The sequence below is a fragment of the Pteronotus mesoamericanus genome, unplaced genomic scaffold (genome assembly GCF_021234165.1).
Source record: "Pteronotus mesoamericanus isolate MK-2021 breed Mesoamerican mustached bat unplaced genomic scaffold, CSHL_Meso_final scaffold_85, whole genome shotgun sequence".
NCBI lineage: Eukaryota > Metazoa > Chordata > Mammalia > Chiroptera > Mormoopidae > Pteronotus > Pteronotus mesoamericanus.
In genome coordinates this window covers 21,235,167-21,257,731 of record NW_026555329.1, presented here as the reverse complement: position 1 = coordinate 21,257,731, position 22,565 = coordinate 21,235,167, and the positions used below count along the sequence as shown (strand labels likewise).

The 22,565-nt window shown below is 37.6% G+C and overlaps 1 protein-coding gene across 5 annotated transcripts in view; it reads left to right on the top strand.

The window, feature by feature from the left end:
- The window catches only part of ANKIB1 (ankyrin repeat and IBR domain containing 1), a 144,994-nt gene extending 130,118 nt beyond the window's left edge, over positions 1 to 14,876 (top strand). For 2 of the 5 annotated variants that reach the window (XM_054564116.1, XM_054564117.1), the window contains 9 exons: positions 637 to 771; positions 1,894 to 1,980; positions 2,071 to 2,137; positions 5,990 to 6,135; positions 7,119 to 7,297; positions 8,149 to 8,200; positions 11,897 to 12,011; positions 12,973 to 13,109; positions 13,511 to 14,876. In XM_054564116.1, coding sequence (XP_054420091.1) covers positions 637 to 771; positions 1,894 to 1,980; positions 2,071 to 2,137; positions 5,990 to 6,135; positions 7,119 to 7,297; positions 8,149 to 8,200; positions 11,897 to 12,011; positions 12,973 to 13,109; positions 13,511 to 14,251 — 1,659 coding nt within the window. In that variant the 3' untranslated portion in view covers positions 14,252 to 14,876. The remainder of the gene's footprint in view (positions 1 to 636; positions 772 to 1,893; positions 1,981 to 2,070; positions 2,138 to 5,989; positions 6,136 to 7,118; positions 7,298 to 8,148; positions 8,201 to 11,896; positions 12,012 to 12,972; positions 13,110 to 13,510) is intronic. The other 3 variants (XM_054564120.1, XM_054564119.1, XM_054564118.1) reach the window with 3 other exon arrangements.
- The last annotated feature ends 7,689 nt before the right edge of the window (positions 14,877 to 22,565 follow it).

The window sequence follows — 22,565 nt, the reverse complement described above, 5'->3', positions numbered from 1 at the left end:
AAAGGAAAATAGACTATTGAAGTACCAGAAGAAAACATAGCCTTGGAATGGGAAGATCTTTCTGATTTAAAACCCAGAACATAATAAAAGGAGGGGGCGCATTTTCATACTAGAATGCTCATTTTTTGGCATTGTCTAATGAATGTGGTTATTGAGAAACTGAAAATTTCTTAAAAATGAGAAACAGGTTTTATGTTAGCTGTTCAACTAAGAAACCTTTTAAACTTCTTCCTAGTTTCAAAACCAGTTTGTCAAAATTATCAAACGTTTTCACGTAGACTGGTGGAGCTTATAGATTACCATGCATTTAAAACATTTGTTGGTATGTATTTATATTATTTGGAAAGAATATCCTTTGATATTTTTAAAGACTCATTGAGATTATTCTTAATATTATGACTTACATTTAACTTGTTTGTAAAAGCAATAATTTTAAACTAACCTGACATTTTTCCATAATAGTTTAGATAAGGTATCCAGAGGAAACATGAAAAAAAGAAAGAAATGTGTCCTTAAGATTTATGCCTGGTCACACAGGCAGGATTGTTTAATCTCTGCAAATTGATAGACTAGAAATCAGAAAATAGTTTGCATATTAACATGGAGAGATGTTTGCATATATGTTTTCTTTTGAAGTGCAAGTATGACTTTTGCTGGATTTGCCTAGAAGAATGGAAAAAGCATAGTTCTTCCACAGGCGGGTATTACAGATGCACTCGCTATGAGGTCATCCAGCATGTGGAGGAGCAATCCAAGGAGATGACCGTGGAGGTAAAGAGAACTGTTTCAGCCAACACTTCTGGCTAAGCCACTTAATACCATTGCAAGTATTTTGCATTTCTTCTTTTCCCATCTTCATGTAATGAGGCATTAAATTGAATACACTTGAGCACAGCCTTTAATTTAAACAAAATAGCTCTATAAACTTGAGCTTTGTAAACAGATTTTCCTTATTTTATACTGAAGATAAGTCTTATGTATCCCAGCCTTCCTCTGTAATGACTTAAAACAATTTTTTAATTAAAGTATAGTTGACATACAATATTGTATTAGTTTCAGATGTACAACATAGTGATTCAACATTTATATACCATATGATGTGATCACCACAATAAGCCTAGTAACCATCTGTCACCATACAAAGTTACGATATTATTGACTATATTTTCTGTACTATGCATTACATCCCCATGACAAAAACAATGTTAACACAATATCAACATTACAGTATTATGTTATAGCATATAATAAATATCTTAGTCTGCTTGGCTGCCATGATAGAATATCATAGACTGGGTGGCTTAAACCCAGAACTTTATTTCTCACAGTTCTGGAGACTGGGAAGTCCAAGGTCAAGTTTCCTGCCCATTCAGTTTCTGGTAGTGACTCTTCCTGGCTTGCAGACAGCTCTCTTTTTTTGCTGTGTCCTCACATGGTAGAGAGAAAGCTCTGGCATCTTCCTCTTCTTAAAAGGACACCAGTTCTATGGGATTAGCACCCCATCCTGATAACCTTTATCACCTCACAGGCCATCTCTCCAAATACACTCATACTGGGGCTTAGGGCTTCAACATGAATTTCGGGAGACACAATTCAATCCATAGTAATAAGCAATAAAACCTTGAAGATATGTTAAACACAGGGCTGGAGAGGCATCTTTGCCTTACACTCTGGGATTGTGGATTCAGTGCTTTGTCACAAGAATACAAATGCCGGACTTTGTTCTGGGAGCCTTTGTATATATTGGTTATTATTTTCTCTCAATAAAATGGTCAAGAAATTTGTATGCATTAGTATCTGTTACTAATAAAATCTTTTAAGTGATCAACAGAACCAATTTTAAGAGCTAGTACTTTTATTTATTGAAGTCGCTTATGGAGTTTTGTTTCCTAGGCTGAGAAAAAACACAAACGGTTTCAGGAACTTGACAGATTTATGCACTATTACACAAGATTTAAAAACCATGAGCATAGCTATCAGGTATGTCCCCAATCATTTCAAATGCACTGAATTGCACTGTGGTGAATAAAGGAAGAGAATGATATAAATTATTTATTTCTGTTTCTTTAGTTAGAACAACGCCTTCTTAAAACAGCCAAAGAAAAGATGGAGCAATTGAGTAGAGCTCTCAAAGAAAGTAAGTTATAAGTGGCATGTGTGATAATTAATGTAAAATAGCCTTCAATGCTTATTAAGTCAGTCACTGCATTGATAGGAAGTTAAAGGCTTTTAAAGGAATATATTATCTCCATTAGCTCATTCTGGCATTGTTTGGAGTTCTCTGAAGCCCAGAGTGCAGCTTAGCATTTGAGGCCTCTGTGATTAGATTTTCCGCCCGGCTTACCTCATCTCCCCTTAGTGCAGCCTCTGCTATTAGCAGACACACACAGCACGGTTTTGCTTACTCGGTGCTACTGCTGATGCTCGCCAGTGTTGGAAAAGGTGGATGGGCCCCGAAGTCCTCCCTGACCTAAGTCAACAGAGCAAGATGTGCATGCCACCCAGTTGTGTGACTGAATTCCCCAGGAGTCTGAGAAAATGTAGAATACCTAGTGGAATGGAAATCGAGGAGATTTTGGGGAGAAATCATCCCACTGTTAGATAACAGACATTGGAGTCAAAAAGCAGACATGAGATAGGGCAAACATAAGGATTCTTAAATGGAAGTTCAAAAAGAGTATTCCTAAAAATGGATTGAGTGCTGATTGCATTATCAGAATATAGTATTTCATTCACAATGACCACACAGAGTACAAGTTCTGACATGTTTTAGTCACATTTTTAAAATACTCAGAGCTTATATATAAAAGGTATTAAGCCTAAAATTGTAATCAATTCCATGTGTATTTTCTCCAGTTTATAAAAGTAATGAGTACTGATACCCTTTTCATGGTGATAATTCCCCAATTAAGAAAGTTAACCATATGTGTTAATAGTGGTTTAGTCTCCTTATTAATTAATTATTAGTTCTTAGATTTCAGCAATGATGTAACTATTTTATGCCAATATCAAACTCTTAAAGTATTGTCCATGGTAAAAATTGAAAAGAGAACCCTCACAGGTTCTAGAGTTCTTCAGGAATTTTTGTCTATTTCATCACCAATGTATTTCTAATGCTTAGAACAGTGCTTAACACACAGTAAACATTCAATAAATACTTGCACATGTGAACTGCTGTTTCTATTCAGTGTTCTACAGTCTCTAGATATGGAAAAGAATTAAAATTAAGGATTGGAAAGAAAGAAACACAACTTCACACACTTCTCACTTATCATAATGAGGAAGGGTTATTTGTTTTGTTTTGATTTTCTTTTTTACATCTTGGTTCAGATATCTATGCTAGGGTAGGTATTTTGGGCTGGTATGTATTTCTGTGTGTGTACATACCCATGTAATTTTTTTTACAGATGTGCAGAATAATCTTATTTTCAAAAGTACTTACGAATTTAGATTCTGCTGCTTAATTTTGATTTCTTTGTAGTTAAGGAATATATATGCCTTAATTTTGACTTCTTTGTAGTTAAGGAATATATATTCCTTAATATTCTGATAATATTTTGGAAAAGAACAATCTCAAATACTAAAGCAGTTTCTTCTTCCCTCCTCCTCACTCTTCCATTCTTTATCTCCCTGAAGTTTTCTGTTTACTAGCATTAATTATTCAGTTCTCCAGAATGTTGTCTCTTTTATACCTGTACAATGTTGTTTTTGTAGAGGCATAACTATAATTTGACACTCTCTCTCTCTATATATATATATATAATTGATTATGCTATTACAGTTGTCCCATTTTTTTTCCTCCTCTTAATTCCCCTCCACCCTGCACCATGCCACCTCACCCCACAGAATTCCCTCCTCCTCCCTTAGTTCATGTCCATGGGTTATACATAAAAGTTCTTTGGCTTCTCCATTTCCTATACTATTCTTAACCTCCCCCTGCCTATTTTGTACCAACTATTTATGCTGCTTATTCCCTGTATCTGTTCCCCCATTCTTCCCCCTCTCCCTCCCCTTTGTTTTACTGTTCATAGTTTTCGATCATCTTCTTTTTCTTAGGTAAGTCCCTTTAGCATTTCATATAATAAGGGCTCGGTGATGATGAACTCCTTTAACTTGACCTTATCTGGGAAGCACTTTATCTGCCCTCCCATTCTAAGATATAGCTTTGCTGGATAGAGTAATCTTGGATGTAAGTTCTCATCTTTCATGACTTTGAATGCTTCTTTCCAGTCCCTTCTTGCCTGAAAGATTTCTTTTGAGAAATCAGCTAATAGTCTTACCTCCTTTGTGGGTAACTGTCTCCTCTTGCTGCTTCTAAGAGTCTCTCTTTATCTTTAATCTCAGGTAATCCAATTATGATGTGCCTTGGTGTGTACTTCCTTGGGTCCAACTTCTTTGGGACTCTCTGAGCTTCCTGGATCTCCTGGAAGTCTATTTCCTTGGCCAGATTGGGGAAGTTCTCCTTCATTATTTGTTCAAATAAGTTTTCAATTTCTTGCTCTTCCTCTTCTCCTTCTGGCACCCCTATGATTCGGATGTGGGAATGTTTAAAGTTGTCCCAGAGGTTCCTAAACCTCTCCTCATTTCTTTGAATTCTTGTTTCTTCATTCTGTTCTGGTTGAATGTTTACCTCTTCCTTCTGCTCCAAATTGTTGATTTGAGTCCCAGTTTCCTTCCCTGCACTGTTGGTTCCCTGTATATTTTTCTTTATTTCACTTAGCATAGCCTTCACTTTTTCCTTCATGTTGTGACCATACTCAATCAATTCAGCGAGCATCCAGATTAGCAGTGTTTTGAACTGTGCATCTGATAGGTTGGCTATCTGTTTATCGCTTAGTTCTGTTTTTGGAGCTTTGGAGCTTTGGTCTGTTCTTTCACTTGGGCCATATTTCTTTGTCTCCGCGGGCCTGTTACACTGGGAGGGGCGGAGCCTTAGGTATTCGCTGGCGGCGGGGAGTGGGGGGGGGGGCGGGCAACCCAGGTCGCTGAGTTGTGATGCTGTCCATGGGGGAGGGGTCCAAGAGGGGACAAAGTTGCTTGCTCTGCTCTTGGCCGGCTTTCAGTCACTTCTCCTGCTACCCACAAGCAAATTGAGCCCTCCTGGCGCTGATTCCTGGGTGGATGGGTTTGTGTACGTTCTAGGTCTCCCCCATGGGTCTCTCCAACAGACTTTGCTGTGAGGCTGGGAGTTTCTCCTGCTGCCGCAACCTCCACAGGTTTTTACCTCCAGAGGTTTTGAGGCTTTCTTTTCCCATGCTGAAACCATGGATTACGTGGTCTGTTTCACTCCCTAGCTCTTCCTCCAGTTTTTCCACACACAAATGTGGGACCACCTGGTCTGCTAGCCACCACCTCATCCACCTGGTCCTCCAGCCCCCACCTTGCCGCATGTCCTCTCTACCCTGGCTGCCCGTCTCTGCCCCTCCTGCCAGTCTGGATGAATGTTTCCTCTTTAGCTCCTTGGTTGTCAGACTTCCATACAGTTCAGTTTTCTGGCAGTTGTGGTTATTTTTTGTTTTTAAATAGGTTGTTGTCCTTTTGGTTGTATGAGGAAGCAATGTGTGCTGAACATCTCCATCTTGGCCAGAAGTCTTTTTTAAGCAAGGCATTTGTTCCAACTTTAAACAGCAAAGTTCCACTGGCGATAACCTAAAAAACTAAGTAAAGCATGAGACCTTTGAATTGACCTAAAGCTAGATTTGTTTGCCAGCAGAGTGAGAATGGAATGTAGGATTGGTGTGTGTTCCTTCCTGTCATCTGTCTCCTGGGCAGGGTTTGTTTCATTTATAATTGCATACAAGTCACACATGAGTGTGTTATGTAGGTTTTTAGTCTAGTTCAGATAAGTGCTCTTATATAGCTACTTCAAACTGTCTCTTAGGGATCCTTGTTTGTTGGGGTTTTTTTTTAAGAAAATGGAGTTGGTTAATTTTATAATAGCATATTGCAAAAAAATTTTTTTTTTCACTGTGTTTGGTTTACTTCATAGCTGAAGGAGGCTGTCCAGATACCACTTTCATTGAAGATGCAGTTCATGTGCTCTTAAAAACTCGACGCATTCTCAAGTGTTCTTATCCCTATGGATTTTTCTTAGAACCTAAAAGCACAAAAAAAGAAATTTTTGAACTCATGCAAGTAAGATATCCTTTTTAAATTAAATTTAAATGCAGTTATTATGAAAAACAGATTTTCTTCTTTTTCAACCACTTCATTAAGTTTTATTGTTGTTTCTAGTAAACACTTTTATTTTCATTTTTGGAATGGTTTTTAAATAAAGAACGGTTTACCAGTAATAAACTGAAACTTTCCTTATGTTTGAATTTGTTACTCTGCAGATCTGAATGAATTCTCAGCTATGTAAATGTTTCCTACCACATTTATGTCTTTGTTTTAAGCTGGTTGAGGTTGAAATGGAGCCTAATCCTAATTACATAATTAGGAATTGTATCTTCAAAACTGAAAAAAAAAAACAAAAGAGTACATATCAAGTGGGAAATTTAACAGTTTAAGTTGGTATTTAGCAGTAACAGTTTATTTTAAGAGTACAGCTAAAAAAGTTACAGTACTTAAAAACACCTAAGTCAACTGACATCTCTGTGACTGACCAACTTCATTGTATATTCCTCTATTTTTTTTTGCACCCAACTTTCTCCTCTTGCTAGTTTTAATATCATTCCTTTGAATTGCCCTCTACTAATTTATATCTTTTTTTCCTTTCAATTCTCAATATTCATTTTCTCCATAAAGCTTTCCAGACCAAACCCCAAATCACAGGGATCTTGCCTTGCTTCAAATTCTTCCAGCATTTAAATGTAGCCTGCACCACATGCCATGCATTTGCATGTACAATGACTTGACTTGAAGTTTATTAGTGTTTTTTTACGTAGACAATTTATAAATTCTTTGTACACAGCTGGTATACTCACTACTTCTTTGTGATTCATACCAACTACGTTGCTATAAACGCCTGGAAAATGAGTGCTATTTTCCTGTAATGCGAGAAATAAAAACACATGTTAAATACAAAGTTATTACTGAGAAACCAGGCAGACACTGGATTTGCTATTGACTAATCCACCCAACCTATAATCTTTTTTTTTCTTTTTCCTCTACCATAGACAGACCTAGAAATGGTCACTGAAGACCTTGCCCAAAAAGTCAATAGGCCTTACCTTCGCACACCCCGCCACAAGATCATCAAGGCAGCATGCCTCGTCCAGCAGAAGAGGCAGGAATTCCTGGCATCCGTGGCCCGGGGCGTTGCTCCTGCAGACTCACCGGAAGCTCCAAGGCGCAGGTAAAGGGATGCACATTGTGGGAATCATCCTAGCTCAGCCTCAAATGCCAGCAGGTTTATTTTTTTATCTAACTAGGTTTTATAATAACTATTTTATGGATAGCTAATGAAAGTATGGTGGCTTCTTTTTTGTGATTTCCACCAAGTATTATTTCTATTTTTCTCATATTTTGTTTGTCATTATATAGTTTCTCACTAAATTAGGCTAGATGAATTTCACACTCCAGTGAACTCATAATTCAAAGAGTATGTCAATGCACTGTGTCAAATATGTAATATATGTAGCTATATGATAGCCATAAACATTTTATGTTGTAGAATTTGGAAACCTTGCCAACTTGTCGTGGTCATATTTATAAGAGGTTGTGGAGAAATTAGTAGTAAATAAAGTTATTTAATGATCTGCATTAGTAAAGTTATTTAAGTGATCCATACTCATCCATTAAAGAGCAGTTGAGTTTTGGTTGTTTTCAGATATTTATACTACTAATGCCATTATTAATTGAAATATTCCTATTTTATTCATGATAATTATGAGCATTACAATTTCCTTTGACCCTGTTTTCACATAAACATTTATAATTTAAAAATAAAAGCAGTCATAAAATACTCTGTTATAGCATGGTGATTTTTATTTTCCAACCATTTTACATGAACATAAAGTAACTTAGAATTTGAAAGAAAAAAATGAATGTATCATTTTAATTATATTTTATAGTTGATCCACTTTGGTTAAGCAAGTTCCAATTCCAGCAGAGGAACTAAAAGTAATGCTCAAAGGGTAAGGGTCTGATTGTTTGTACTTTGAAGTACTGATAATAAATCAAATGGCGTGTCTGATTTCTTTGTAGCTTTGCTGGTGGAACATGGGACTGGGAATACTTAGGATTTGCATCACCTGAGGTAATTGTTTTGTGGGGGATTTGTTTTGTTTTGTTAATTATATTTTTTGTTAGGGCAGTCCTGCCTATATCTGCACCCTCTTCTTTTCTAAATCCTGAGATTGTCAGCATTGTTTTTTCTTTCATTTATAATAAAAATACCTCATTAGAGCCTTCATTTGGTCATTTATGGTATTAGATTATTAAATACATCTCGATTTTATCATTTGTAATTACTGAATAGTCAGAATTAAGGCCAACTTATAGCATACATTTTTGGAAAATATTTTTAAATTGTTTAATAGAGATACAAATTTTATTTATTAGAAATGCACATATCTAGTTGTAAAAATTGTTTCAGTCTAAATCTGTTTTTTAAAGTTATTGCAATAACCTGAGAGAATTGATTTATAATCAATTGCTAAGGTGGAAACTTGTCATTAATAATGTTTATGCAGTAAGAAATGCTTGGCTTAGTTGCTTTCTGCTTCTCTTTAAGATTTTCACTTTCTTGTTTTTTTCTTTGTTGTTGTTATATACCATTTTAAAATACAGAAGTTCTAAAAATACACTGCAAATAGTAGTTGCTGCAAATAAAAATATAATAGAGTGAAAATCTTAATCACATTGCGATTTTCTGAGATTTAAATTGCCACTGTCACTGTTGAGTCTGATTTTTAAATGGTTTTAACAATTCTCTCTATTTTGTCTTCGTCCTTGCACTTGTATACCATCCAATGCTTATGTTATAATAAGCTTTTAACTTTAATTCTTGGAAGGGGGCAGAACAATGAATTTTTTGTTTATCATTTATAGCCCATTTGTTACCTACAACCGAAAGACAATGAAATTGATTATTATCCAGAAATGACTGTGGCTCATTTAAATTAGACAGCTTTCTCTTTTCAGCTACTGTGGATACTTGCAACCACCTTGTGGCCTTTTGTATTGGTGTATAGATCCAAGAAAATACTGACTTGAGAATACTGTGCTTGGAGTTCTGATACGGGAATTTCAAATTTACTTAAATTCCCCCCGAAAATTTTATTGATAATATCTTAATTAAATGTCTGTTGTAAAATGAACAGTGAACTCTTCCTTTACCTGATCTGTGCTTATTATTTCTATGTTATAATTACAGCTTTGGGGATATTGGGAGAAATGTCCACATAAAAGGAGGAATAAACAAGCTTCAGTTACCCAAAAAAAAAAAAAAAAAAAAAAGAGTACTAAAGCTTTCAGACTTTCCAGGTAGAAACACAATTTAGCAAAAATAACTTTACTGACATAGTCACCATCATGTATTGATTATTGTAGCTTTTGGCTCATAGTAACTTTAGGAATCCTGGAATGTTTGTCCTTGACTATTTAGGACCTGCTAATTTGACTGACAGATTTATTTTGTAAAAAATAGGAAGGCTTGCCAACTCACATGTGAATATTTATAAATAAAATCATTGAGCTTTTATTCTCTAGAGATTGAGAATTGTGAAAGTATAACAGTTCCCTCTTAAATTTATTTTTTATGAGTTAATAAATTTTACAAGAATTATTTAACTCATTTTTACTTTTCTCTTCTTTAAAGTCTTTGGCACATTGAAGCACCAAGCTTTTATGTAAGCCTTATTGCAAGTATAAAGAATGTCCACACAGTGTGAAACTTTAAAATTTTGCATGTGTACAACTATCAAGTTAACTACCAGAATTTTATCTTTAAAAGTTAGCTTTATGCCTTTATATGCACTCTGAAAAATATAATGTTGCCAAACTCCAGTAGACTTTTAGGTTGAATTTATATCTTTTTCAGTAAAGTTCATTCCATCTTATTCTTTTTTAATTAAACTGAATGAGTCAATGACCAGCATAGCTATTTGTGTTGTACCACTTCAAAGGCAGAGGATCCCAGAGGAGAGTATAACTTGAAGTCTGTGGGATACCTAAACGCAAGACCTAGCTCTATAACTTATTAGACTGTGGGCTATGTTCTTCCTTAATTTCTTCAAAATGTGGATGGTGATATCATGGAGTTCTGGCAGGATTAGAGCATCTCTTTAAATCACTGACAAAATTGGGGCTGAGTAAATTGTAGTGATTATTATTTAAAACAAAAAAAGTCCTAGCAGCTTTTTTTTCCTATAAATCTTACAACCTCTTAATCTTCTCTGTAGCCTAAACACTCAAACCATTTGGAATATCCCAACTAAAGCCTTTTCATGTGCTTACTTGAAGATTTTAGGAATCCTTGGAAATTTTAAGATAAGTTTAATTTTATGAGAACAGTTTTTTAAGCTTGTTGCATCCTGAGAGAATGCCATGTGAGTTTTCTATCAGAAAAATTATATAACAGATTTATTTTACAGTTGTTTTTAAACTGTTTACATATATTTCTAATTTAAGGAAACTATTCTGTGGTCAGTAATAGTTTATTTAATTCAGAATAACTTTGTACCATTATGAAATATACAAAGTAAACAAATTGCCCCTAAATGTAAGTCTTGAACTGAGATAAAAGTTTCATGTCATCTTTGTCTGTGAAATGTGTGTCCTCGGTGGTCCAGTGAACCATGATGACACATAACAGTTACCCAGTTTGGGATCCTAGGCCTCCAGGCAAAGAGAATGTGAGACCCCAGCTTAGCAGGAAATTTTGAAGAACCTACATAATCCCTCCAGGCACTTGTATCTTTTATGCATTTGTTCCTAACCTGGTAGGATGCCTGTCACTTCTTACTAGAGTCCAACTGCTTATACAGATGAAGGGTTTTAAATAAATTTAACCAGAGTGACATGACATGAATGTTTTACTTGCGATGTAAAACTTTCCATTGTTTATTTTAGTACTTTCAAAATATAAGTATATTGAGTATTCAGGGGTAACCAGGATAACCATAAACCTGAGTATCTTAGTGTTTATCACTGAAAGAATCTATAATGATTCTCAAAATTAGCCGTTTTGTGTTGGTTTCATGCACACTGGCCTCTCTTCTCATCTCTTGTGTCACTAAAATTTGGTTCTGCCCTTTGCAATAGCAAACCCGCTTTAAACTCTTATCACAAATGTAAAATGAACTCAGGGCCATCTGCCCAAAATGTGTTCTTCCCATTTGTTAAATAGAAAACATTTCCCCCTGCCTGTGTTGCAGATAACCCCACCTGCTAGCTAATGTAGGGAGGAAGCCAAGCAACATCTCGTTTTAAAGCTAACCTCACATTTTTCTCTTTATCTAGTTATTTGACTTGTGAGTGTGATATGTTACGGTCCCACAAAATATAAAATCTAACAATCTGACACAGATTTAACAGTGTGTGCTTTTCTTTCTTTCTGTTGTTGATATCACGATTGCTTTTTACAAACCAGACCTCCAAGGAGATCCTAACATATGTTAGTAAAATCATTACAGGATTAGTTATAATACTAAATAACAAGACCTAGGCACATGAAATATGGCTCAGTTGCGATCTAGCATTGGAGCTTGCAAGTATTCCCAATTTACCCAGGCAATTGTAGTGACTACCTAAAATTTTTATATTTCCATGTTCCCTTTTCTTTTTCCTTGGCATGGCGCAACCTGAAGTTTCTTTTTCTAAATTCAAGTGATTTTATAACATGTATATAAAATCACACATTTCTTTTTCCTGGAAAAGTGTGCTGTTTGTTTCATTTGCATTTAAAAAAATTGCATGCTCTCCTGTATTCTATAACCTTTGGTTTATGCAGGAATATGCTGAATTTCAGTATCGGAGGAGGCACAGACAGCAGCGCCGCCGAGGAGACGTGCACAGTCTGCTTAGTAACCCTCCAGACCCTGACGAGCCCAGTGAAAACACCTTAGGTGAGCTATTGGGTTAGATAGGGTTGAATCTCTTAGTTCTCTTGAATTGATTCTTAAAACTGAGTTTGTGGTTGCAAAGGTTTGTAATTTAGGTATGCAATAAACGTGTAGCTGTTTTTTACTGTCATAGGATACGGAAACCAGGGGAGCTGAGAACATGGGCTGCGGGATCAGATCTGGGTTCATGACCCCACCTCTGCTGCTTATCAGGGTGACACTTAATCAAGTCACTGAACCTCTCTCTAAGCTTCAGTCTCCACATTTTAAAGAAGCAATACTAATAGTGCCACTTGGGGGCTAATTGTGGGCTTTAGATGAGATTATGCATATAAAATCCTTAAGCATGAAAAGTACCTAATGAGCACTCATAAATTGTAGCTGTCGTGAGATGTTTTTTTCTTAGCCTCAGTTCTCCTATAAGCACTCTTTAAAAGAGAAAATATCTGATATTAGAAATTATTTTAATTATCAACCTTTAAATTTTAAATTATAATTGAAAGTCTTTAAACTGTAATGTCAGCAGATTATCTTTAGTAAATCAGGATCGACAGGCCTAAAGATATTTTTCTTCAGGCTTTTTTTTTAGTTCCCAAAATCTTTTTAAAAAATAAATAACTAAAACCCTGAAAGCTGAAACACCTTTACTTATTATTGCTTAAGAAAACAGAGGGGAATGGATGGTAACATTGGCATTTCTTGATCTTAGTCAAAAGGTTGGGAAGTGATAGCATTGGCATTTTTGCATAGAACATATGTAGTGCAAGCAAAGAATAATCATGGGTGTAAATAGCCTGAGATATATATTGTTGTTCATGGTGAGATAAATATGCGTGAGAAATCTGAAAGATTAGGTGAATAAGTGAACACAGGTTTTCACCAGCACTGAAAGAGAAATTGCCAATTTAACTAAAAAGATATATGAAATCTGCATGACCGGATTGTCTCTGGTATCACTTTGAAGCAGATCTCCCAGAAGGGAGCAGTGGCCGCAGGCCGGGTCCCTCCGTGGTCAGCTCTGCATCCATGAGTGTACTGCACAGCTCTGCCGTGCGTGACCTCACCTCCGCCAGCCGCTCGGAGAACCAGGACTCCCTCCAGGTAGCTTTGCTGGCCAGCCCTGTGGCCCCTGCTTCTGCTCTTGCTCAGTTTAGCCTGGTTTCCTGATTTCACTCTTATTGCTTCCCTTTGTCTTCCTTCCATGCTAAATTGTTTTGGGGGGTGCTAAAGGAAAAGAGATTTATCATAAGGAATTGTTTCCCCTATAACATGGACAAAGAGAAAACTAAAATAAGATTTGGGTAGAAGAAATAATAATTCTGTATAAATAGAGGTAATGGGGAAAATACAGTAAAAGTAAACTGTTGAAATAAAAAATATAAATGAATAAATAGTGGTTATATTAATTATCTGTTAGGCTAAAAATACAATGGTAAACCTCTCTGGATTAAATCATTTTTCCTTTTAAATTTTAAAGTGATTTTATTTTCTGTCGCCCTAAGGCTCTGAGTTCCTTGGATGAAGATGACCCCAACATACTTCTTGCAATACAGTTGTCACTGCAAGAATCTGGGCTGGCCACCGATGAAGGAAATAGAGACTTCCTCAGTAATGAAGCATCCTTAGGAGCGATAGGCACTACTTCATCTTCCAGGCTGGACTCTGTCCCTAGGAACACAGAGAGCCCTCCAGCTGCGTTAAGCAGCTCTGAGCTGTTGGAACTTGGCGACAGCCTCCTGAGGCTAAGAGCAGAAAGTGACCCATTTTCACCTGACACCCTGAGTTCGCACCCTCTCAGTGAGGCAAGAAGCGAATTCTGTCCCTCATCCAGTGACCCTGACTCAGCTGGCCAGGATGCCAACATCAATGACAATCTTCTTGGCAACATAATGGCTTGGTTTCACGACATGAACCCTCAGACTATTGCCCTGATTCCTCCAGCGGCAACAGAAATCAGTGCAGATTCCCAGCCCCCCTGTGTCAGAGATGGGTCAGAAGGTATGAGGGACGTGGAGCTGGTGCCGCCAGAAGATCCCGTGTTTGAAGATGCTGTGGTCAGTGAGGGTAGAGGAACCCAGAAAGGAGAAGAAAACTCTTTGGATGAGAGTATTCGAGCTGGGGAAGCAGCATCTCAAGCTGGCAAAAGTGGTAATGAGGCAGCCAACAAGGAGGGTGGTTCAGATGTTTCAGGTCAAACACCTCAAACCTCAAGTGACTGGGCTGAACAAGTACACTTAGTGTGAGCTGCGCACCTCTGGGCTCCAGATGAATCGCAGGTGCAGGTGGTATGCTAGTGCAGTGTGCTTTATAGAGACTGGATCCCCTTAGTTCCAACTCCATTCTAAACCACTGGCGTTAGGATTGAATACGAGGAGTTCCCTCAGATGGTAGCTTCATTTTGGAGTTAACCTCACAGGGAGCTTCTTTTATTTAATTGGATAGCTGTCCCTTTTTTGCTGACAGAAAGAAGAGCAGGAGAAAAAGAGAAACACAAATGGGAGTAAGGAGATTAGATTCCACATTCTAAGAAAATGCAGTCCTCTGTTTAGCCTAAGGTCGGCAATACTTAGGTTGAACATTAAAATTAAAGGCTTACTCCTTAACCCTCGGGTGGTTTTAAAAAAAAGGGGTGGGGAGAATCTTCATTTTAGAAGTTATTTTGGACAGATCTGGTACCAGACATTGAGTTCCTCAATCTCTTTGTGCTCTTCCATAACTTTCTTCCCGCCTTTTTGTCTGAGCAGTGTGAATCGAAGTGTCCAAAGCTTCTCTTTAGTGCTGCATCTACCATGTAATTAGTTTTCATTTTGACATGAGTCAAAAATTTCTTTTCTTGTCTATTTACAGTCCACTAGTGCCAAACTCTGACTCGTGCGCTAAGAAGGCGCACAGGCATGGGGTGTCCTTGAGGGCTCCAGGGCGGCCCGGCGTGCTCTGGAGTACGAGGCGCTGTGGGTAGCAATGAAAATCCGACTTAATGGGCTTTGGTTGCCATGGAGACTGCATTTACATAAATGTAGCCTGTAGCTTAAGTTAACTAAACCTAATGCTGCTGTTAAAAACAGTTTATTTTAATATTAAAATATGTTTGATTAGCAACAGCGGTGCTGTATTTTAAGAGACACTTTATTGGAAGTGCAATCATAGTTCTTTGTTTTCACAATTTTACAGTGCATTCTAATTACTAATGGGTGCAATTACTTTTAATGGTAAGTGTTTTATAAAATAAAAAGTGGAGTTTTCATGAGTTATGGTAAATCCCACAATTATTAAAAAATCCAATAAAACATCCTGCGCAACATGTTACTGTGCCTTTGCCTAACCTAAATGGATAGTTGCCAGTTAAATAAGTGAGTCATTCAAACTTCAATGTCTTCTGAAATAACTATGCTATGAATTGCAAAGACCTCCATAAAACCACCCATGGCCTTGCCTTTACAGTTAACATAACAACTAAATATTCGATCAGTTTGTTTGCCTAAATAGCAGATGCTGACATGTGTTTGTTCTGTTGCACAATACTCATTTGCTGTGTGATTACTGTTTAGTGTTCAAAAAAAAAATCAACTTCCTAGTTATCAGTGTCTTACTGTGAAGAAAATACTGGTCTTAGTTGTAATTAAGATACAATGGTATAGTGTGTAATTAAAACTAGAGTAAACTGTTGGAATGGCTGTTTTACTTACATATTATCAAAACTAGCATAACATAAGCAAAATAGATATGCAACACTCCATTTAATGTTTTGCCAGATTCTTACCAGAAATCTACAGATACCAAAATTTCAGTACCAAGTTTGTACAGGCAAGTCCTGGGCTGGGTAAAAGGTTATATTAGTATTGATATCCACATGAATTATAATTACAGTTTTTGATTACTTTTTATTTCCCAAACCCTTCTTTTGAAATATTCTTATATTTGGAATTCGCTTGTCTAGGACATTGTATTATTTAATATTCCCCAGGTTCCTTTGGGATAGAAAACTGTGGGAATTGTTCCTATGCTACGGAGCTTACAATTCCACATTAGTTTTTATTTCCCCAGTTATCAGAAACATTGATATCAACCCCTATTAAAATTTGTTGGGGTAAATATTAACTTTTATGTATGGTGTATTACTGTATATCAAACTGAAATAGTCCATTGAAGGATTTTTTTTACAAATTTATTTTGGATTAAGAATTCAACACTAATCAGTTTTTAGACCAAATTGTAACTTTTCAAAAGAAAGAGTCTTTGTATCCTTTTGAGCCTGTCTTGCAAAGCTGCAGTCAATGAGAAAGTGCTGTGTGGAGACAGTGCCGGCGCCTGTGTTCCTGGTGAGTTCTGGTTCCTTGCACCTTGTGCAGTAAGTACCCTTCGTTTCTGTGCTGTTCTCTCCTGAGCATGAGAAAAAATCATTAGCCAATTTGTATTTCCTTGGTACATATTTTAAAAACAAGTCACTGACTTTACAATTCAGAAATAAAGTTTGGCAAAGCCTATTTTGTAAACAAGTTAATTTTATAATGTTAAAAAAAATTACTCTAACCTTGACTTGTTATTTGCACTTTCATAGTCTATACTTGATACATTCCCACTTTATATACAGTAGGATTCTACAACCGTGTAGATGTTTGGCCAAATGAATGCTGTTAATAATATGTAAAATTCTTTGATTAAACATTTATTACTTAAACTATTTCACTTTTGTCTCATTACATTATAGACTTTGTTTTTACCAAGTCAGGAAGCTGATTTTCTTCAAATTAAATTCCCTCAAATATGATGGAATTAATTTGGTTTTTACATGTAACTGATTAGTGCCTAATATTTTCACACTGAGCATTTTATACCCCAGAATAGATTTCTTTCTAGAAAGATGAAATTGGCTCTTTCTAGACTATTATATGACTGTCCTTATTTTAGGAACTGGCAGTAGTTAAACCTCTTAAAGAAAGACAGACCAGAAAAATTTGCTCTTGCTGTCTGTTCCATTTAGGTCTGACAGGTGGCTGACAAATGGAGTGGTGGCCAAACTTTTGAAGGAATTATCATTCTTCAATCTTTAAAACTGCAATTGGAAATATTCTTGATCAGGCTCTATACTGTCTTTTAGCCAGCTGTTGCACAAGGGCCTAGCCTACACGAGGTATCAGTTTACAGACGGCTGAGAGCAGTAGTTGTGAAAGAGTGAACAAAACACAATATAGAAAAGGTTAATTACTGGACAAGGAAGTTGAGTTTTGTTGCACCTACACATCTTGTTGGGTGTGCCAAAACTGCAAGGCCTGACAACAGAATTGTCTGGACCATTTATGCAACTAATAACCACAGGGAGCAGGCTTGCTCTAATGCAGAAGAACTGCGTCCCTGACCCTCGGAGTTCCTGAGCTGCAGCACAAACCCGCTGCATGCTTGGCGGTTGTCCGGGCCCGAGGTATTGCTCCTGGGGAACTGGGGACAAGGGAACTGACACAAATATGCTGGTGTTCATTTTGCGTGCTCTGCTGTAGGTGACCAAGCCCTCTGCCTCTGACCCAGGAATCGCGTTACTTCTGTTGGCATCCGCGAAACTGTGACAGGCTAACTTGCTGATTTGTGAGCAGGGTAAAATGAACTCCCAGGCCCAACAGGTTTGACAGGATGGAATGCCGACAAACATGGTTTTCTGGAAGAGGAATCATGGGCCAGGTTTGAGAACATGGGACCCTGAAATCTCTGTGGTAGTGAATACTCTCACCCAAGTGACAGGTAACAGGTTGCGGGGGGTAAGGGTTCTCACTGGCCTCCCTGTTACTGAACAGGACTTGAGCTGATGTTTTAAGGTTTAGGGATAAGAGGTAGGACTAAAACAGGCTGTCCAAATGGTTCCTTGATTGTTGCTAATTCCTGCCAACAAGCAGAGAAAGAATGTTTTCATGACAAGGAGTCAAAAATTCCCGTAGCCCTACCTGAAAGCTAGGTATGGCTGCTGAGTCAGGGGGTCCCCAAACGTGAAATAAGTGTATCAGTAATAAGAGCTTGCTGTTTGAGAGCTTTGAGTGGACCAAAACCATGAGGCCTTCATATGGTTGGACTGCAAGTAGTCAAAACTATCCAAACGCTTAAGTGAATGCAAAGCCTTGCCTGAAGGTGCAGATCAGGCTGCCCTCACAGCACCCGCACCTGACCTAGCCAGCCGTGAGGGTGAAGTGCTGGGTGCAGGAGTGACACAGGATGCCAGAGGCTACGGCTGGACACTGACAGGCCTCACCACTGCCGCGGGAGAGGTGGGTGTGCTCGGGTGCAGACACTGCCGCTGGCGCACGGGGCCGAAGGAGAAAAATGACCGCAGTTACAGCTCCTCCGCACAGGCTAGCCTTCCCAGTCCCAGGCAACCTCCCCCCTTGGTTAGGGGATGGGGTGACCTGCCACCCATTTGTCACCTCATGGTAGCTCCTGACTAACACACATTTAGTCTCAGCTGGGAAAAAAAGCCTTTGGACACAGTAGTGGGGAAGGAGGGCTTCCCTTGTGGGTCGGGCCCTCTGGGTGATTCAGTGTAATGTGGTTTTCGAATCCAACATCTAATGCAAATAATGTGCTACATGCCTGCAAGTATCGGTCTCATAATTGTTGGGTGGGTTCTTGGGTTCAGGGGTGGCCATGTTTAGAGAGGTGGGCCTAGATCACTCCCTGGCCTTCCTCCTTGCCTCACCTCTGGGGGTCCAGCGGAAACAACACAGAAGCCCAGGAGGAGAAAGTGAAATCACCTTTTTTCTCCAACCTCCAGTATCCTTTATTTTTCCTAGAATCCGGATACCATTAACGTTGTCTTAAGGGAGAAATTGTCTGTTTACATAGTAAAAAGCTATGAGAGAAGGTTTATTAGTGCAACAAACACTTCGTAGGTTAGGACAGATAAGCCAAGAGTAACTTTATTTGTGTGTAAACCAGTTTATAAAGGCCATATTCTATAATACTAAAGTCCACATGTTGCATATAAATGTAGTCGCATCAGTAGTGAACAAATTTGTTAGTATGTCACATTTTAGTTTTTTCAGTTACTGGAAATCACTCCCTTTGTTAATGACTTAATGGCAACCCGGGCACTTGGGCCATTTCCCAGCGCAACATCGCCACCTGCCTGACGCAGCCCCCAAGTACACCCATTTTGGAGAAAGGCAGCTATTTTGACCCTAGGCTCTAGTTAAAATGCAGTGCCAGCCCCATGAGGCCCTGTGTGTGTCATCTGGTGTAACATCTTCCTTTTCCAGGGGTGAACTGCACTTGGAGAATTAACCTGGGCCCAGCAGGCCTTGTGGGTCCAACAGAAATGGTATGTTTGGGAGCACAGCTGGCCTGACGATAGCAGTGTTTGGATTTTACATGAAAAATTAGTAGCTACTCCTTTTGGGGGTATTATCTGCCCAACTTCACTGCCTGAAACAAAGCCACTGGTTTAGTGGGAGGTCTCAGTTCACAGGTACCTGGCTTTGGTTCATCTGCTTGGAAGCAACTTCTGCCAAATCCCCACAACCCCTTGAAACGACAGAGAAGAAAGGTCTAAAATTTATTAGAAAGGCAAAGGAACTGAAATGACTGAAACTATTTTAAAGAGTGAAATTGAAGTGGGAGGAATCATTCTACCCTGTTTCAAGAGTACGGTAATCAAGACTATGATACTGGTGGAAAGTCTCATCAACTGATTTTGACAAAGGCGCAAAAACAACCTAATGGAGGAAGGATAGTCTTTCCAACAAAGGGTGCTGGTGCAATTGGTTATCGGATGCACATATGTGAATCTCTCCCTAACTGTCACACACTTGATATAAAACTTAAAATGGATCACAAATTTAAATTAAAATAGAAAACTTTTAGGAAAAAAAGTAGGAAATCTTATGATTAGGTTAAGCAGAGTATATGTACTCTGCGCATATATATAACAAAAGTATAAACCATAAAAGCATTGATAAATTAGACTTAAAGCTTTGCAAAAGACCTTACAAAGAAGATTAAAAGACAAGCTATAAACTGGGAGAAAAATATTTGTCAATTACATACCTAGGATATATATAGAACTCTCAACAGTAAAATGACAATCCAACATAAAATGGACAAAAGACGAGACATTTCATAGAAGAGAATACATGGCTAAGAAATAAGCACATGAAAAGATGTTCAACATCACTATCCATCAGGAAATGCAAATTTAAATCACAAGACATGTTACACACCTGTTAGAATGGCTAAAATAAATATCAACACCAAATGCTGATGGAGATGCAGAGAAACTGGATCATTTATACATTGCTGGTGAAGATTGTAAAATGATACAGCCACCCTGGAAAATAGTTGGGTAATTTCTTTAAAAAATTAACCATGTATTTATCATGACTCAGCCTTTGTACTCCTGGACATCTATCACAGATGTAAAAAGTCCACATGAAAACCTGTAGACATGATGTATAGCAGCAGTACTTGCTAATAGCCGAAAACTGCAATACACCAAAATATCCTATAGTACATGAATGGTGAACTGTAGTATATCCATGCCACGGAATCCTACTCAGCGATGAAGGGAATGAACTATTAACACAATTCGCAACAACTTGGGTGGATCTCAAGGGCACTATGCTGGGTGAAAAAAGCCAATCTTAAAATGTCACAGTGTCACAGGTAGTGCAATTTCATTTATGTAACATTTTTTAAACGAATGAGTGGTCACCAGGGGTGAGGGATGCTGGGGGTGCCAGGAGCTGTGTATGTGACTATAAAGGGGCAGCACAAGGGACATCTGTGGCAATGATGGAATAGTCAATATCTTGGTTACCGTGGCAGCTACATGAATCTACATGTCATAAAATTACAACTACACATACATACTGTACCAATGTCACCTTTCTGATTTTGATAATTGTACATTTTGTAAGAGATAACCACTGGGGGGGGGGGCAGGTAAAGAGTACACAGGACCTCTGTTATCTTTGCAACTTTCTGTAAATCTATACTTCAAAATTAAAAGCTTTTTGAATTTTGAAAAATTTTTAAAATGTTTATTCTATTACAGTTGCCTCAGTTTTTCCCCCTTTGCCCTCCTCCACCCATTCCCCACCCTCCACCCCCCGCTTCCACAGTCAATTCCCACTCTGTTGTCCATGTCCATGAGTCATTCATACATGTTCTTTGTCTAGTCCCTTCCTCTTCTTTCCACCATTGTCCTCCTTCCCCATCCCCTCTGGTCACTTTCAGTCTGCTCCGTGTTTCCATGCCTGTGGTTTATTTTGTTCATCAGTTTATTTTGTTGAACAGATTCCACTTATGAGTGAGAGCATATGGTATTTGTCTTTCACTGACTAGCTTTTCACTTAGCATAATATTCTCCATGGAGTTCCATCCATATTGTCACAAAAGGTAGGAGTTCCTTCTTTCTGTTTTTTTAAATGCAGATTGATTTTATTTATTTAGTTTTTTAATGTCAAAATCCATTATAAGATATTTAAAAATTTAAATCCATTATAAAGTCTCAGCAATTAAAACAACATGACACCAGCACAGAAATAATCAAGTAGATCAATGAAATATAGTGAGCATTCTAGAAACAAACATATGTATCTGTCTAACAATGTAATATATGATTAAATTGGTATTGCAGATCAATGGGGAAAATAAGACTTATTCAACAAATAAGGTTCATGGACCACTATTACTTGAAATAAATATAGAGCCCTATTTCACACATTTTACAAGAAATATGCAATTGAGTTAAAAATCAATATGCAAAACCTAAGGAGTTTTAGGAGAAAATACAAAGCAATATTTTTCTTACCCTGAAGTAAAATAGTTGAACCCAGTAGCTATAAAGTAAAATATTGACAATATGACTATATTAAACATTTAAGACTGCATAGTAATATACATATTTTAAAAAGTTAAAGGACAAGTAATAGAATAGGAAACTATTTGCAACACATCTAAAAAAAGATTAATTGTTTGGCTTTTTTTTTTAGAGAAGAAATTCTGCAAACAATCAGAAAATGGATAAAGAATACCAGTCATTTAAAGCTTTTTTTAAAATAATAGAAATAGGAAACACACAAACATAGGTTTAGTTTCAACAAATAATAAAGTAACAAAATAGTACATTGTTGTCACAATCAGATTAATGAGTATTAAAAATATTGGTAATATCAAGTATTGGTGACTATGAAAGGAACTGGGTATTCATAGACTCTTTTTTCTTCATCTTAAAGCAGTCCCTTTAACATATTTTTCAGTGCTGGTTTGGTGAAGGTGTATTCTTTTAGCCTTTTCTTGTCTGGGAAACTCCTGATTTCACCTTCCAATTTAATTGAGAGCCTTGCTGGGTAGAGCAGTTTTGGTTCCAGGCCTTTGCTTTTCATGACTTGGAATATTTCTTGCCATTCCCTTCTGGCTTGTAGTGTTTCTGCTGAGAAGTTAGCTGCTGGCCCCACCCTGGCTCTCTTATATGTTACCGCCTGTTTCTCCCTTGCTGCCTTTAGGATTCTCTATTTGTCTTTGATAATTGCCATTTTAATGATGATGTGCCTTGGAGTGGGCCTCATTGGGTTCCTC